This window comes from Cheilinus undulatus, linkage group 21 (assembly GCF_018320785.1).
Source record: "Cheilinus undulatus linkage group 21, ASM1832078v1, whole genome shotgun sequence".
Taxonomy (NCBI): Eukaryota; Metazoa; Chordata; class Actinopteri; order Labriformes; family Labridae; genus Cheilinus; species Cheilinus undulatus.
Window position 1 is genome coordinate 16,809,087 of NC_054885.1, and position 15,399 is coordinate 16,824,485.

The 15,399-nt window shown below is 39.6% G+C and overlaps 2 protein-coding genes across 4 annotated transcripts; one reads left to right on the forward strand and one right to left on the reverse strand.

Annotated features, from left to right (window-relative positions):
- The first annotated feature begins 682 nt into the window (after positions 1-682).
- atxn7l3a (ataxin 7 like 3a) lies at positions 683-11,579 on the forward strand. Of its 3 annotated transcripts, XM_041816676.1 has the most exons (14): positions 683-715; positions 846-903; positions 1,319-1,418; positions 2,834-2,966; positions 3,061-3,232; positions 3,337-3,434; positions 3,527-3,549; positions 3,643-3,688; positions 4,292-4,329; positions 4,432-4,500; positions 4,616-4,659; positions 5,241-5,312; positions 6,927-7,063; positions 7,151-11,579. In XM_041816676.1, the coding sequence occupies exons 3-14, from the start codon at positions 1,368-1,370 to the stop codon at positions 7,363-7,365; spliced, it is 1,098 nt and encodes a 365-aa protein (XP_041672610.1). In that variant the 5' UTR covers positions 683-715; positions 846-903; positions 1,319-1,367; the 3' UTR covers positions 7,366-11,579. The 3 variants fall into 3 exon arrangements, with proteins under 3 accessions (XP_041672610.1, XP_041672609.1, XP_041672611.1); XM_041816675.1 differs by having other exon boundaries at positions 688-903; XM_041816677.1 differs by lacking the exon at positions 5,241-5,312 and having other exon boundaries at positions 688-903.
- tmub2 (transmembrane and ubiquitin-like domain containing 2) lies at positions 11,040-15,214 on the reverse strand. The gene is made up of 3 exons (XM_041816679.1): positions 15,106-15,214; positions 13,067-13,690; positions 11,040-12,246 (listed from the first exon to the last, which is right to left on the reverse strand). Exons 2-3 carry the CDS (start codon positions 13,672-13,674, stop codon positions 11,859-11,861), a joined length of 996 nt encoding a protein of 331 aa, XP_041672613.1. The 5' UTR covers positions 13,675-13,690; positions 15,106-15,214; the 3' UTR covers positions 11,040-11,858.
- Positions 15,215-15,399: the final 185 nt, after the last annotated feature.

Here is a 15,399-nt window from a genome sequence, read left to right on the forward strand (position 1 = left end):
GCTGTGTTCAACAGTGCTTGAACTCCTTCAGGTACAGTAGAGGTCCATGGTTTGTGGCCCCTATCTTTTGGGGGGGGGGGGGGCAGAAAAGTTTAAGAACCCCTGCCCTGAGCCATGCTCACTCGCCACATCCATCCCATACTATCCATACTACTCCTTACGGTGTGGACTTTGTTATTATTTTAACATATTTCCCATGAACCTGTAATATGCAAGGACATCCAGAGTACTACAAGGGTTGTATCAATCCTCCTTCCCGCCCGGGCTTACATGCCACTTCCATGCTATAATTCAGCCTCTGTGTTTATTTGGCCCAACACGCCTAAAAGTTGTGCTCAGTATGATCATAACTTTTTGTTGTTGTTCATTTTTAATACATGGCGTCTTTCAGTCTGAGTTCTCATCCACTTGATACTTTATTAGTACTTCATGTTGAAGATTTATGTATTTCAATTCAACTTGAAGCCCTTAATTTTTGTTGCTGTAATGTTGGAGTTGGATATACATTTATTGCTTATTTATTTAAGGACAATGAAAAAGTGTGACAAACGTGTTGGGATATGAGTGTTTTGAAAATTACAGCAAGAAAAATGGAGGTTAACAATAATGAGACGCTTACGAGTAAGGGCTTTTATTTTCTCAGGTGAAACCCGGAAGTTGCCGGCTTCACTCCAAGGTTAGGTTTTTGACAGTTGGCCTCGTCCATGTCAGGCGGGTTTGTATCGTTAATTTAACCGACACCTGCCACACAAAATGGTTTCATAATGGCTTTTTGTGTTTATTGGCGATGAAATTATGGATGTAGCAGCGACCCGGGCATCTTATTGACGTTATTTTTTTTGTAGACTGACACGGTGATGTTGCCTCCCTCAGAGGAAGTACCTGGTTCGGGCTGAGTTTTCGGTATGACCGGTGTGAGGAAACTGTTATGGGTGTAGTAAAACATGCAGCCTTTTTTCTTGTATATGGCTGTTTTGTCTTGATTTGCAACAAACTATTTAAAAGTAACAGTTGTTAACAGGAGTAACTAGCGAATGCTAACACCAAAAATTGATATTATCTGGTTGTGAACAGGGTAAAGTTGGCTAACAACTGTAAAAACCAGCGTCAGTGTCGTTTTTTTCATGTTTAACTGTTAATTTAAGGAAAAAATATAAATGTCTGCCAAAATCTGACACATAACATGTATTCATTTTTAATAGACATAAAGTTGCTAGTTATTTAATTGTTTTTAAATAATAATATCCTTGCTGAAGACTGAAGTTGTTCTTTGCAACTATTTCTCATGATAGGATGTTTACCTTCTCAACATCCTCAGGTCAACATCTCATTACTCTGCTATCAAGATTTCCTACACAGATTTTCAAATGAAAATGGAGGATATGCTCCTGACTGGCCCAGACAACACCAAACTGGAGGTGAGTACAAATATATTGCAGTCAAGTCAAAGTACTGCTACTACTCTGAATGAAATTTACAGGTCTGTGATAAAGTCCCCCTTCCCGGTTTCTCTTTTTTTTTTTTTACATATCTGTCAATGTTTCAGATAATAAAACTTTTTTAATATAAGCCAAAGATAACCCGAGTAAATACAACATGCTGTTTTAAATGTAGGTTAAATTTAATAAGGTGATGAAGAAATCAAAGCTACATGGCCCTATGTGGAAAAAGCAATTCCCTCCCCTTGTTAAAACATGAATTAACTGTGATTAACCACATATTTTGGAAAGCTGAGTTCAATTTTACCAGCCACACCCAGGCCTGAATACTACCAGACCTGTTGAATCAAGAAATCACATAAATAGAACCTGTCTGACAAAGTGAAGTAGCCTAAAAGATGTAAAAATGTAGCACATCATGTTGCGATCTAAAGAAATTAAACAAGGAATGAGAAACAAAGTCACTGAAATTTGTTTGTCTGGAGAGGGTTGCAAAGCCATTTATGAGGCTTTGGAACTTCAGCAACCTGATGAGAGCCATTATTCACAAATGGAGAAAATTTGGTAAAGTGAAAGTGGTGAACCTGCCCAGGTGTGGCCAGCCTACCAAAATGACTCCAAGAGTGCATAAGCAACTCATCCTGGAGGTGTAAAAAGAACATCTAAAGACCTGCAGGTCTCTCTTGACTCAGTTCAGGTTAGTGTGCATGATTCCACAACAAGGAAGAGACTGGGCAAACATTGCATCCCTGGGAGAGTTCCAAGGCCAAAACCACTGCTGACAAAAAAAAGAACACAAAGGCTCGTCTTGTGTTTGCCAAGAAAACATCTTGATGATCCCAAGGTTTTGAGGAAATATTCTGTGGAGTTGAACTTGTTGGAAGGTATGCGTCCCATTGTATCTGGTTTAAAACTAACACAGCATTTCATAAAAATAATATCATACCAACAGTCCAACATGGTGGTGATAGTCTGGGGCTGTTTTGCTGCTTCAGGGCCGAGACAATTTGCTGTAATTGATTGAACCATAAATTTTGCATTTTACTAAATAAAAACCCTGAATAAGAATGTCCCGCCATCAGTTTATGACCTAAAGCTCAAGCGCACTAGGGTTACAAGCAAAAATATTATCTGGAACAAACCAGCAACTCCACCTCTGATTGTCTTAATAAAATCAAACAAAGGTTTTGGAGTGGCCTAGTCAGAGTCCCGACTTAAATCTGATTGAGATAATGTGGCAGCAGTTAAAGCAACATCAACGCGATCAATTGCTTTCCTCCCCCGAAAATACTTATTCATAACTCATTCTTCCTTCAAACTGCCACCAACATGCAGATGTATGTCCTTTATCTGGTCTGGCCTGTATTTGTGTTATTTTCATCTTTTTCCTGTAGGCCTTGGTCCATGACATCTACTCTGAGCTGGTGGAAGATGCCTGTTTGGGCTTGTGTTTTGAGGTGCATCGTGCTGTGAAACAGGGTTATTTTTTCCTGGATGAGACGGACCAAGAGAGCTTGAAGGAGTTTGGTAAGTGCCACAGCTCTCTCTTTATTTTTATCCATTTGTCTTCTTTTTTTTCCTTGAGTTATGGCTTTTGGTGTGTTGTTCATTTCTCTTCCAGAAATTGTGGATCAGCCAGGGGTGGACATATTTGGCCAAGTGTACAATCAGTGGAAAAACAAAGAGTGTGAGTGCCCGAACTGCAAAAGATTGATAGCAGCGTCTCGCTTCGCTCCACATTTGGAGAAATGTCTTGGGATGGGTCGCAACAGTAGTCGCATTGCCAACCGCAGGTCAGTCAATAATGACCATTAAGGACTAATTGTTATTTTAATGCAGACTGACTAGATATTGATGATCAGGCTATTAAAATGTCATGTTTTAATATTTTGTACAGGCTTGCCAGCAACAACAACATGAGCAAATCAGAGAGTGATCAAGAAGACAATGATGACCTTAACGATAATGACTGGTCCTATGGAGCAGAGAAAAAAGGTAAGTATATATTATTTGTGTTACTCTGACAATTATTAAGAAAAACTTCAAACATGATTTATAAAATATATATATATATATCCATGTTTCAGCCAAGAAGAGGAAGTCAGATAAGGTAGTTTTACATTAGTTTTTTCTTTGTTTTTTTCATGTACGTTTTGATATCTAAAGTGAGGTTAGTCTAATTTGTAGGGTTTTCTTTTTGCAGAATCAAAATTCCCCAAGAAGATCCAAATCTTTAAAGCATAAAAATGGTGAGTCTATCAAGTGTCTTATTTTAAGAGTTCTGTTCAGTCACAAGAAAAGAGCACTGCAGACCACAGTGTAGTGATGTATAAGCATTAATCCAGGGTCAAAATATCAAATGTTGTGTCACAATGCAGCATTTGTAAATACACAAAGAGTACGAGTTGGAGGAATTTTCTGGTCTGAAAGGAAGTTAGCCATGGTGCAGCTTGGTAATTATGCATGTTTAATTAGTGGTCTGCATCTGTATTCTAAAAATTCACTGTTAACCTGCAAAACAGTGTGCACAAATTAAAGTTAAACTGTTTTACACAAACCAAACTCCTCTCATGGCAAGACCTCCCTTCTGAGAGCTCTGTCTCCATGTCTCACAGAGATACCTTCATGATGCAAGAAAATTAAATTTTTCAGGTTTGCATGAGTGAAAACAGCTTTAATGGTGTAAACGGGGCCTGATGTTATAAAACAGTTATGCAGGAGCTCCAAGCTAATTTCCATTTACATAAGTTTAAAAGTTTAATTGAACTGACAAGCAGTATATGTTCAGGCTCTTTCTGCTGTGTTAGGAGCCTTGTGATAAATAGTGCCCACATTTATGTAATTTGTTGTAGGTGATCTTGGGAGCAGTGTCCCTTCAGAGCCTTACAAGGTGAGAAATCTTCACTAATTGATGGGACACAAAGCTAGTTAAAATTTGTTAGAATGCAAAGTATTGATTAAATTATTGTTGTTGGTCTGTCTTTCATTTCAGTTCAACTATAATACCGGCATCAACTATGAGACTTTGGGCCCTGATGAAGTCAGATCACTTTTGACCACAGTAAGCATCCTGCACTGAAGTTTTCAAACATGCAGATCATAACAACAACAACAACCTCTACTGCTCTTTTATTTCGTTTTAATGTCGGTCCTTAAATGTGTGTTTTATTCTACAGCAATGTGGGGTGATCTCAGAACACACCAAGAAGATGTGCACCAGGTAAGTGCTGTTAAATCCACAGGTACATAGAAAAACAACAGATGAAACTTCTACCCAGTTGGAGAAACATAATATATGTAGGCTTAACATCTGGGCCTCCAGTGGTGTCACCTATCTCTTTACGTGCCTCAGTCTGTATGAAACATACTTCCAGAAATGTCTGAACACCATGGTTGCATGTGATATCTGGACACATGATCAATTTCACAAATGCATTTTTTGAAAATGATCATGTTCGGTATGTTGGGGCTTACTCAGGGGTACACAAGTGGCGACTCGTTGCATTTCATTGGTCAGAGAAGTTTTGGGCCAGTGATTGACTTGTTTTTATCTCCTAAATTCATCAACAAATTGCGAGAAAAAAAAACAAAAACGAAATTGGACCGCAGAGGAACCTGTCAGTGACCAACCTACACCCTCCCCCACCCCTCCACCCCCACCCTGCCTCTTCTCTCCAGATTGGTCACTGATTGTGTCCGTCCCACCTCCCTCCCTGGCTGTATCAGAAGTGTTTAAACCTGTGTGACGTTGGGGGGGCGGCGTCGGTCTTCGATGTAAAATGCCACCTTGTGTCCCACCAGGTCTCAGCGGTGTCCCCAGCACACGGACGAACAGAGGAGGGCTGTCAGGGTGTTCCTCCTGGGGCCGTCCGCGTGAGTGTGCCCCGCCCCTTTCCTTATCATCCCCCCTCCCTCACCTGCAAGTGTTCTTGACTAAAGTCGCGTTTGAATGAGTGTTTTGCAGATGTGTGTTGATCCAGATCATTTTTTAAAATTCTACCTTTCCCATGGATAAATAAAGTTTGATGCTGCTACTGGTCTGTGTTGTGAAGTCTGGTTCAGACCAGGGGCGTTTTTCGGCAACACAAGCTTTTCTGTGCTATTAGATGAAGAGTGTAGCAAAGATAACAGAGCCACCTCTGTTATTTTTCTCAAGTGTTTATAAAGGAGGCCATGTGCAGATCAGCTGGTATTATTCGTGCGGCCAATTTTACTGACACATGCTACTTTCTACTCCAAAAAAACAAGATTTTATTTCAAGCTTAAAGGAAGTCAATTTGTAATCAGTCATAAGTTTTTAGTAGTGGATGTACACCTTGTAAGAACATTAACAGTGTTCTGATATATACGGCTTTAAAATATGAAGCAATAGTCAGGCAAATTAATGAAAATTTCAGCCATCCAGTTTTATTTGACAGCAGTTTCTTTATAAATCTTCCTGTAAGAGGGAAAATGCAGTTGTTTCTAGAGATCTTGAAAAAAATTTGAGAAAAGCAGCATTGTTATCCAGAGAAATGGAGAGAACTAAGTTAAAATCTTGGGGAAACACCCTAAATTTACTTATATCAGAGTAACATTAAAGTTTTAGTTGCATGGGGATTCGCTTTTTCACCACAACTGAGCTACCCATTTAAGGGCAAGTCCAGAGCAGATGATGTAGCATTTTGAGTCAATGATGTTAAATAGCTATGTTTCAGTATGCAATGTTGCATATCAGCAGGGCATTTCAAAATTACGTGCAGTGGTTGCTGCTTGAATACGTATTCAAGGCTTCACTGTGGTGAGCTTGGAGGCAGGGCGGGTGCTCATGGGCCCTGCTTCTGAGCAGGACCATTCTGGGCACAGCGAAAAATCATGCAGCAGCGAAGAACTCCCCTTGAGAGGTGAAAAGGGATTTCTGCATATTACCAAACGGCCATGTTTGGTGCTGTACACGATTATGCCAAGCATTTAAAGTGAAAAAATAGATGGCATTATCTTTTCCCAGGAACACATTCACATTCCACGTTTGGGTCCAGACCCACGTATTGAGAAACACTGCTCTAGGCAGCTGCAAAATGTGAATCTACACATACATGTTAGTGTATATATATTAAAATATCGTTTCTAGAATTTGTGAAATTTCCAAGTTAGTCCCGCTCATTACCTCAAAATCTTTGGTTGTTTTTCAATCCATTAGAAGAAACTCCACCATCTCAACATTTTTGCGTTGTTAGAACATTAGCAGAAGTCTTCACATACACGTGGATCTCCTCGTGAATTGAAATACTGCTTTGGTCAGACTTTACTGTTGTTGATAGCACAGCTGTAAGAGCATCAAAAGCATTCAATAAAACGGTATTTAAGCTGTACATTCATATATAAAAAAGGTGCAGTTGAGCTTACCAGTAGTTGCAGAGTTGTGGTTGAAAAGCGGCAGTTGTATGTCCATAATGTTCATATATGTCTGAGTCTTACTAAATGTACATGTTTCTGTGTTATATGTAGGCCACCACTGCCCAGTGCAGAAGCTGTGACGGAGAGCAATAGCTTCGACATTCCAGACGGACAGACCCTGGTGAGCCGCCTGCAGTGGGAAGACTCCCCTGATATTTCACCTGCTGACTCCGCCTCATCTAAAGCCAGTGAGGAAACAAGAATATGACACTAAGCATATATATATATATATATTTTAGAAATCAGATGTTTAAGGACATTTTCTTTTTGTCCAGGCACCAACCATTCAGACTCAAGGAGGCCCAAGAAAAAGAAGAGGATGCCTCTTAGTCTGAATCCTGTAGGAGGAGGTGGCAGCGGAGGAGGAGGAAGTCTGACAGGCGGCAGTAGCAGCAGCAGCTCACAGAGTAACATCAGCTTATCGAGCAAAAAGAAGAGGCCTAAACTCCCAGCACCTTCAATTTCTAGTATCTATGATGACTTAAATTAAAGTAGGCACTGTGTTTGACCAGAAATCCTTTTTTCTTACAGTCCTCCATTTACCTGACTGAAACTTTACAGAGGAGTTCTTATTTATTTATCATTGCAAAGGTAATGAACATTCCTTTCTCTGTCTTTAAAACTGTGTTTGGGGTCATGGAGTCCGGTAAGAACATCACATCATTAAGCAGACTTCACAAAAAAATGAAACACCTTGTTACTTCTGCATAAATTAAAACCAGTAAAAATGAGGGAAGGAAATTTTAGCAGCAAAATGCTGAAAAATGGAAGGATTGATGACAGAATTAGTCAGAATCTTAGCTGAGCTAAGTTGAAGGGCCACATTTGGGTCAGTTAGTAGAATTTGATGCCTGCATAGTGGGCAAATTTTTAACACAAGTGCAAATTTTGTTTTTAAAGTTCTCTTTTCTGTTCAGCACTTTGAATCTGATATTTTCAGGCTCCATATTTGTAAATGAACTTCAACCACTTTCCATTCAGCACTTGAGCGAACTAGATTCTCATGCCTTAGTGGCTCTTTGTAACTCTAGCATCGTCTTGCACAGTTGTTGTTTGAGTGCCTCTTTATGCTGACTTGCATTCAGTCACTTTTTTGTGTCATGTATTTTTAAGTAAGTTATATCTATTTTCATAAAACTATGCATCTAAGAATGTGGCTTTTTGTGAAGTATGAGTGCCATTTTTGATATGACTTTTCTTGTTTATATCACCAATGTATTTATTATTTATTTTTCTATTAGCCACTGCCTTTTAAATGATGCTCTTTGTATGTGACTTTAGATATCTGATGACCAGCAGGCTCTTAGGGCACTTCTTGTACAGTTCATGTATATGTGAGACTAAAAACTAAGAGTCCTGTATTTCCACAGAACAATCATTTTAACTCGTAGTTCTATTCTGCTTGTTGTAGATTGCACCGTGTGAAGAGTGCAGCAGTACTGCTTGTAATTCGGTAGGATGAAGCAACAATGTTGCTGTTGTGAGATCTTTCACATGCTTTAAACCAGTGTTTCTCAACTGATCCAGTCTCAGGACTCACCAACAGGTCTTGAAAGAGAAGCTGCAACCCAGCTTTCTGAAAAATGTTAACCGTTTAATGGAAAATGTTGCAGTTTGGTGCCTAGATGGAAAAAAAATGTGATTGAACAGAGAGGACAAAACAAACATGTTTAACAGAAGCCCTGGGAGGAGATGAATGCAGACATTTGATTTGGCTCTGTTTCCTGTGATAACACGTCAATGTTTGGTGTTTTCTAGACATCGAGAAATTAACATAATATGGTAAAAGCATAAAATAAATATGAAAAGGTCTTGAGAAAGCAATTGACATTTAGTCACTATCATGAAAAAGTAAAAGAGAATATGTAGATGTATGTCTGCTTTGGGCTTCCATACATGTCAGACTTCTTGCCCCAGTTTATTTTCCAGTGGACATGTATGTCATCAACTTTTGAGCCTTAACCTACCAGTTGAGAACCACTGCTTTAAAGTACAGACACTTTTTTACTTGTACATATTATTTTAGTCTGCAAAAAGAAGATGTCAGAAAAAGCATTTTATTTGTTGTGTAACCTGGGTACAAGGACAATACAGTTTGGTTTTATGCTACTGAATAATGGTACAGCTCTAAGGGTCAGTCTGAATTAGAAAAGTCATTGAATTGTATAGGTTAAATAATGTTATAAACTTCCTGAGTTTTTCCTTTTGCACAAATTTGACAAGGGGGCCAGCAGGAAGAAGTCCTAGGAAAGTCAGGCCATGGCCAGTTGCACCGACAGCTTCCCAAATTAGTTAGTTTTGTGAATGTGTGGATACACCAAGATGGTGATTGGTCAGACATATTTTTAGCACTTTGGCCTTTTCATGTCAGGTATATTCAAACCCAAGATAATTTCTCATTGCTTTAGTTATCTGTCGTAAAAGACATGTTAAATGCCTTCTAACAATTCCAATTACTACGTTCATTTAACGTTTTGTTTGAGAGATCTCCTTTTTAGTTAATTATTGGCAAAGTTTTCTTACAGAAGTAGTTCCTTACTGGTCAAATCCGAGTACCCACCATCAACTCCTCAGGGGAAAATTGTGACCCAAATTTTTTATATGTTTTGACCAATTGGAGTTACTGAATGAAAAATAGTACAGTATGGACCTCATAATGTACAAATGCAACAAATCAAATAGATGGGACAAAAAAAATTTTTTTTTAAGAGTTGCATGCACTTTTCGATGGAATTTTTGTTACGCCTCCGGGACCAACCAGTTTAGAACCACTGTCTTGCACCATGTCCTGACTACATGCAATGCAAGTGAGCATCAGTGGTGGAATCAGCTTGATTACGCTGGTTTCTGTTGTAGTGTCCTGACAGCATGCAAGTGATGCAGTGCAATGTTTTACCCCTCGTCGCCCCATTCCTATTTTCCTCTCTGTCGCTTTGTTGAGATGGAAGAGGAACAAGGCAAGAGGAACATGACAAGGCATCAGTGGTGTCAGACAGGCAGATTTCCTTGATTTTCTTTATCTTTCCTCACTCGATGGAGCTTGTTAGCTTGCTATACTGTACATATGTTGGTGTATTAATAACAACCATATCCATGTTTAAAATGTGCCAACATTGAGACAAAACTATTTGGCTCAAATCTGTCAAAGACTCATCGGTACAAAGTGCCACACTTCCTTAAAAGCACTAGGTGCCATTCTCTACAAGGAAAGCCTAAAATTCATAGACGAAGAATACATTTGTAATGATGCAGTGTGGACAGAGAGCATGCAATGTGACATGTCTGACACTCACGTACTGTAAGGACACAGTGTTAAAAATGCCCCAAAATCTTAACTGTTAAGTAGGAGACTGATATATACAGCTGAATAGTATTAAAAAGGACTAAGTCTAAGGGACTGTCTTAGAGAAAAGAAGGGCTTAAGTTGTATCAGTCCTTCAGAAGGTTCATGGACCTCATGCAGGCCTGGATGATAGCCATCAGGAGGCCAGAGCAGAACAGGGCCAAGGCTGACACTGCAAGCACCAAACTGCCATGTGATCCCATACTGAGATGACCTTCAGAAGGTCTAAAGCTGTTTGAAAAATTGTAGACCCTTTCAGGACAGCATGCCCTGAAAATTTTCCACCAGTAAGAAACATTGTGAAAAACATTTAGTAAGCTGTCTCTCAGTGAATTTTCCATTTTGTGTTTAAGTCTCCAATTTGAAACTTTATTTATCCAATCCCTGCAGTTTTAAATTTAACTGTAATAAAACTGATGATTGACCAAGTCTGATCAGACATTTTTAAATGTTTTTTATTTTCACATGTTGAGGCTTGTGATAACTTTGCTCTTTTGACCCTTTCCAGTGCGGTCTTGTGATGTGCACTATTCATGAATGAAGTGTTGTGAGATTCTTTAATAGATATGCGACTCTGTTTTCCTCTGAAGAAGCAAACCGCTGATGTTCTCTTGTGGCTTTGTGCATTTGTATGCAGTATGAATGAATTTTATATTCTAAATTATTTTTCATGCACATTTCTGTGAGCTAATGACTGTTGTTTATGAACACAGTGTTCTTTTTTTCCCTTTTTGATGTGTGAAACATTGTTTGTATATAAATAAACTAAGTCTCTACATAGGAGTTGGCTTCTTTAGAATCCATAGAGAAAGTGAAACTGATTTGGTTTGAAATGCTTTAATTTGAGACATCACTGAAGCCAGAGCAGTCCAGCATAATCAGAAGGGGGTCACTGTCCCACTCCAAATCTTTTAAGTGCCAGATGCCGGTTCATCGGATTCATTCTATCATTTTATTTACAGAAAATACACAATATATTTACATAATCTTCCCCAAAGTGTCTATCTTCATGACAAGTAATTATTTTAATTAGCCTAACTCTACATAGCAACAGTTTTGGGGTAACAAAAATATCAGAATTGTTTAGCGTAGTGCAGTTGCAGCTGTACAGTCCACATTAGCTTACATAGAGTTTTAATCATTGAAATAAAGCAACAAGAAAGAGAAAACTTGGTACACGGCACAACAGTGAGTGGTTCCAAATGAGTTTAGATTCTTGCATCTAGCAGTTATTTTTATATTTCTATATCACGGATACAGTGGCCTATAAAACCTTTGACGCACAGGACAGCATCATGATCTTTAGCAACAATAAAAGCAGGTAAAAAGAGATGGTGTTTCAGCATGGAGTGGATGATAAAGTTGCATTTGTAGAGAGGCTAAGTTATGGTTCAGTTTTAACTGAATATTATTTACTCAACATAATGTACAATCATCTGTTGTCTTTTTTTATCTTGGTGCATGCACAAACAAGCTCACCTAACCACCCACACACTCACACTCACAGGGCAGGATCCACTCTCTCCCGAGCACCTCTTTTAAAAAGTCTGTCCGTCCAGACGCCACCCACCACCGTGGTTATTTTTACTTTACCTCTTAACATTCAGCTATAAGCGTGTGCTCTCCTCTCTCCACTCTTTTTAACGGCTGTGCATCCCAAATATGAGAAAGCTGAAGAACACAGTGACTCCCACAAGGGAGATGGTCGCAGGGGCGGTGAAGAACTGCCTGTAGTTGATGCGGAAGTACCACACCACGGCCAGTATCACCACAAACACAGGCACCACCAGGCTGCTGGTGCTGATCGCCACTCCAGCAGCCCTGAATCCTCCAGAGACTCCAGACCCAACTGCAGCGCCGGACTGAGCCCCTTCTTCTGGAGGTGGTTCGCGCAGGGTCTGGGATATGTGGCAGTGGATGACGCTGTTGTGTGTAATGTTTAGGGATAACAGAGTCCTCTTGGGATCCTGCAGTAATTGGCCTTGGTAGATGAGTTTAATTTGATGCTCCTGACCTGAGAAGTATTTACTGGAGAGGAGAAAGAGATATTAAAAGGAATTTTAATGCAAAAAAATGCTTATTTAATTAATTTAGCAAGTTAGATGACAAATTTAACATCAATCTCATGTCTATACCATGAACACAAAACTACTGATGGTGAGCTTAGCTTAGCATGAAAAAAAGAACCAGCTTATCAGACCGCAAAAACCTAAACTCATCTCCCTTACAGCTCAGTGAATAACATTTATATCTGACAAAAACAAAAGTGTTAAGACTAGGGCTGTCAAAAAAAAAATTGTAGCCACGGTTAATCGCAGAACTTCTTTAGTTAATCACAATTAATCACATCCATTTTTAACATTCTTAAATTCCACAATCTGCATTGTGGGCTGTTTTTGTGTCATTTTAGATCTTAAACTAAGGATAACTGACTTCTTGTTTGGATACAAACCTGCTTTTACAGGTAGCACAAAAAATTATAACATGAATTACACCATGGACATCACTGTGGCTGCAGGGAGAAGCTACAGTGGCTTGACCAAAGTGTGCTCAAGGTGGACAATAAATCATGCGATTTATTATTTATTATTATTTTAAAAAGAATAGTGCATGAATTGTGGACAACTCTCCTGGTCCCCTTGCATCCTCACTGAGACAAGTAAATCTGCAGTTAGAAAATCACCCCTCACAAAACCTCCCATAAGTGTAATCAGGTAAGCTATCTTCCACATGCTAAGCTAAGAGAGTGGTAACTATCTTTTTATCCGACTCGCTGCAAGAAACCAAACAGGCAGATCTTAATTATTATAACAGATTTTCCCTAAATGTACATAGATTTTTTACCAACCTTTTCAGTACTCCTACGGTATCCTCTGGTTCTACAACAGCTACCTCCTCTGTATCATTTAAAAACTTCAGGCGAACAGAGATGCAAGTTGTAGCAGTAGTAGTGGAGGGGCTGATAGTTGGGGACAGCACTGGGATTTGCATTAATATCTTTTTGTCTTCTTCCTCTAGCTCCTCTTCATCTTCCTCCACATCGTCCTCCTCCCCATCTGAAGCCTCCAGTCTTCCAGCCTGTGCTTGTTTGCTCTGTATGTCCAGCAGCAGGTCTGTTCTGACCCCATCAGCTCCTTCCCCCATCCCCTCACCCTCTCCTCGCTCAGTCCCCGGCTCACCGTCATCCGGCTTGTTCTCCTGCGAAGGTGAAGGAGTCTGCTGTTCTGAGGTGTCTGCGCTGGGGGGCCCTCCACTGTAGCTGTCAGGGCCTCCCAGTCCAATCAGGGAGGCGTGAGCACCGACGGTGAGGATGGTGCCCAGTATGTGGTCTCCCCGGTCAGCCACATGGGTCGAGAGCCAAGCCAAGACTAGGGCCAGGACCAGGAGTAACACACCCCCTGCTGCCATCACCTCGCCCTCCATACCATCCAGCATGGTCAGTGCACACACTGCCATCTCTGTCCTCCAAAATCTGCAGGAAAAAAAACAATCTTTAAGACAGTGTGACAAAAAACAAGCATATGTCTGCACCTTTATCACCTATAAATTTTATAGGCATTAGAATAATCAATAAAGTCAGCCTTCTATCTACAGCAGCAGGCTTAAATCATGCAGACTCATCATTATGAATAGAAAACAGAGTTGCAGCACTGATCACATGCATGGTGTGATCTCTGAGCAGAAATTTTTTTATTAAAACATGTACATAAATGAGGCGAACTGTGGTCAGTCTTCACAAAAAGTTCCATTCTTAGATACATAGTTTATTGAAAATACATATAAATGAATTAAAAACATACACACAATGTCTACCCACAATTTCCTACAAACTCCACACAAAATTAACACAAAAGAAGTTTGGCCTTGGGTGTATATCATTATCATGTAGGAAATAGGCTACAGATGCTGCATTTGCAACTTTCTGGCGTCTCATGAAATCACTGAATAATATTTTAGGTTTGAAGAGTTAGCTGGACAAAACATTGAACTCTGGGAGGTTTTAACAGTTTTCTAGCAGTTTAAAGATTGTTGACAAGGTTTGAGATAAAAAAAAATAACTGCAAATAGATGCTTGTTTTATTGGAAACCTGTGAGAATATCAAGTGTAACAGATCAAGTTGCTTAATTTCTCGATGCAGAAACCGGTTGGTCCTGTTTTGCTTGGAGATAGAAATCCTAAACTGATTACAGAATATGAACAACATGTTCAAAGCCTCCGTCTTACACCATGATAAAGGTTGTGTTTGGATAGCGTTAACTAAGCCTCTGTACATTCACGTCACAGCTACCTTACACAAGAAACTGTCTGGAGTTTACACAACCTTTCATTTCCTTTCCTACACAAAGGGACTTCTAAAGGACACCGACTACATACGTATTTATAATTTTTCATTGGTAACGGAAAACTGGGAGAGATTATATCTTGGAGTAAGATAAAAAAAAATATGTTAGAAAGCCATTACGGGTTGAGTAAGTCAACATAAGGATCCGCAGCTGCTTTCAGAGCTGGTCAACAGCTGTTTCTTGTAGCTGGAAGAAAGCTATGTCCAACCAGCAGCCAGCTGCTGAAAACCATGTAAAGTGTTTTTTTCTGCCTCGTTAATGGCTTTACTCGACATTATGCCTTTCGAATAAACTATTGGCTATCACGCACCGCAAGAGTCATCGCTGTTAACTTGTTAAGTTGCCATCTGTACTGGTGTCGCCAGATAACGAGCTAAAGTTAGCTTGCAATGCTAACCTACTTTGCTAGCCGAATAACGACCTTTGGCGTTTTACGAATCATGCCGCTCGTTTTATTTCGTCTCCATTCCTTTTTTATCGCCAACACAGAGGTCGTGTTGTGTGGCTTCGTGCCTCAAGTGTGTGTATATTAAATGTTCTTACCTGCCAGCTGTGAATTCAGAGCATGTTTGAAGACGAGGCAAGTTAGCAGCTGCTCCTTAACATGATAAACACAGAGGCGTTGAGACGGCGTGACGTCACCACGTAATTCATGGACCAGTTGGGGCGTTTGTTTGGGAAATAGTTGCACCTATTAAAACCAGTTCAACTTGACACCACTGTCATGATTTTGAATTTTAGCTCACATTTAGACCTTTGACACGAATAATTTTCAATTTCATCTCATTTTTTTGCATTTTAAACTCATGATATTGCATTTTATCTCATATTTTGACC

Excerpts from the sequence above, each read along its gene's own strand:
- atxn7l3a (XM_041816676.1), top strand. The coding sequence starts at position 1,368 with ATGAAAATGGAGGATATGCTCCTGACTGGCCCAGACAACACCAAACTG. Across the intron at positions 2,967-3,060 it reads AGAGAGCTTGAAGGAGTTTG|AAATTGTGGATCAGCCAGGG; the intron begins GTAAGTGCCACA and ends TTTCTCTTCCAG. Across the intron at positions 5,313-6,926 it reads TTCCTCCTGGGGCCGTCCGC|GCCACCACTGCCCAGTGCAG; the intron begins GTGAGTGTGCCC and ends TGTTATATGTAG.
- tmub2 (XM_041816679.1), bottom strand. The coding sequence starts at position 13,674 with ATGGCAGTGTGTGCACTGACCATGCTGGATGGTATGGAGGGCGAGGTG. Across the intron at positions 12,247-13,066 it reads ACCGTAGGAGTACTGAAAAG|TAAATACTTCTCAGGTCAGG; the intron begins GTTGGTAAAAAA and ends TCTCCTCTCCAG.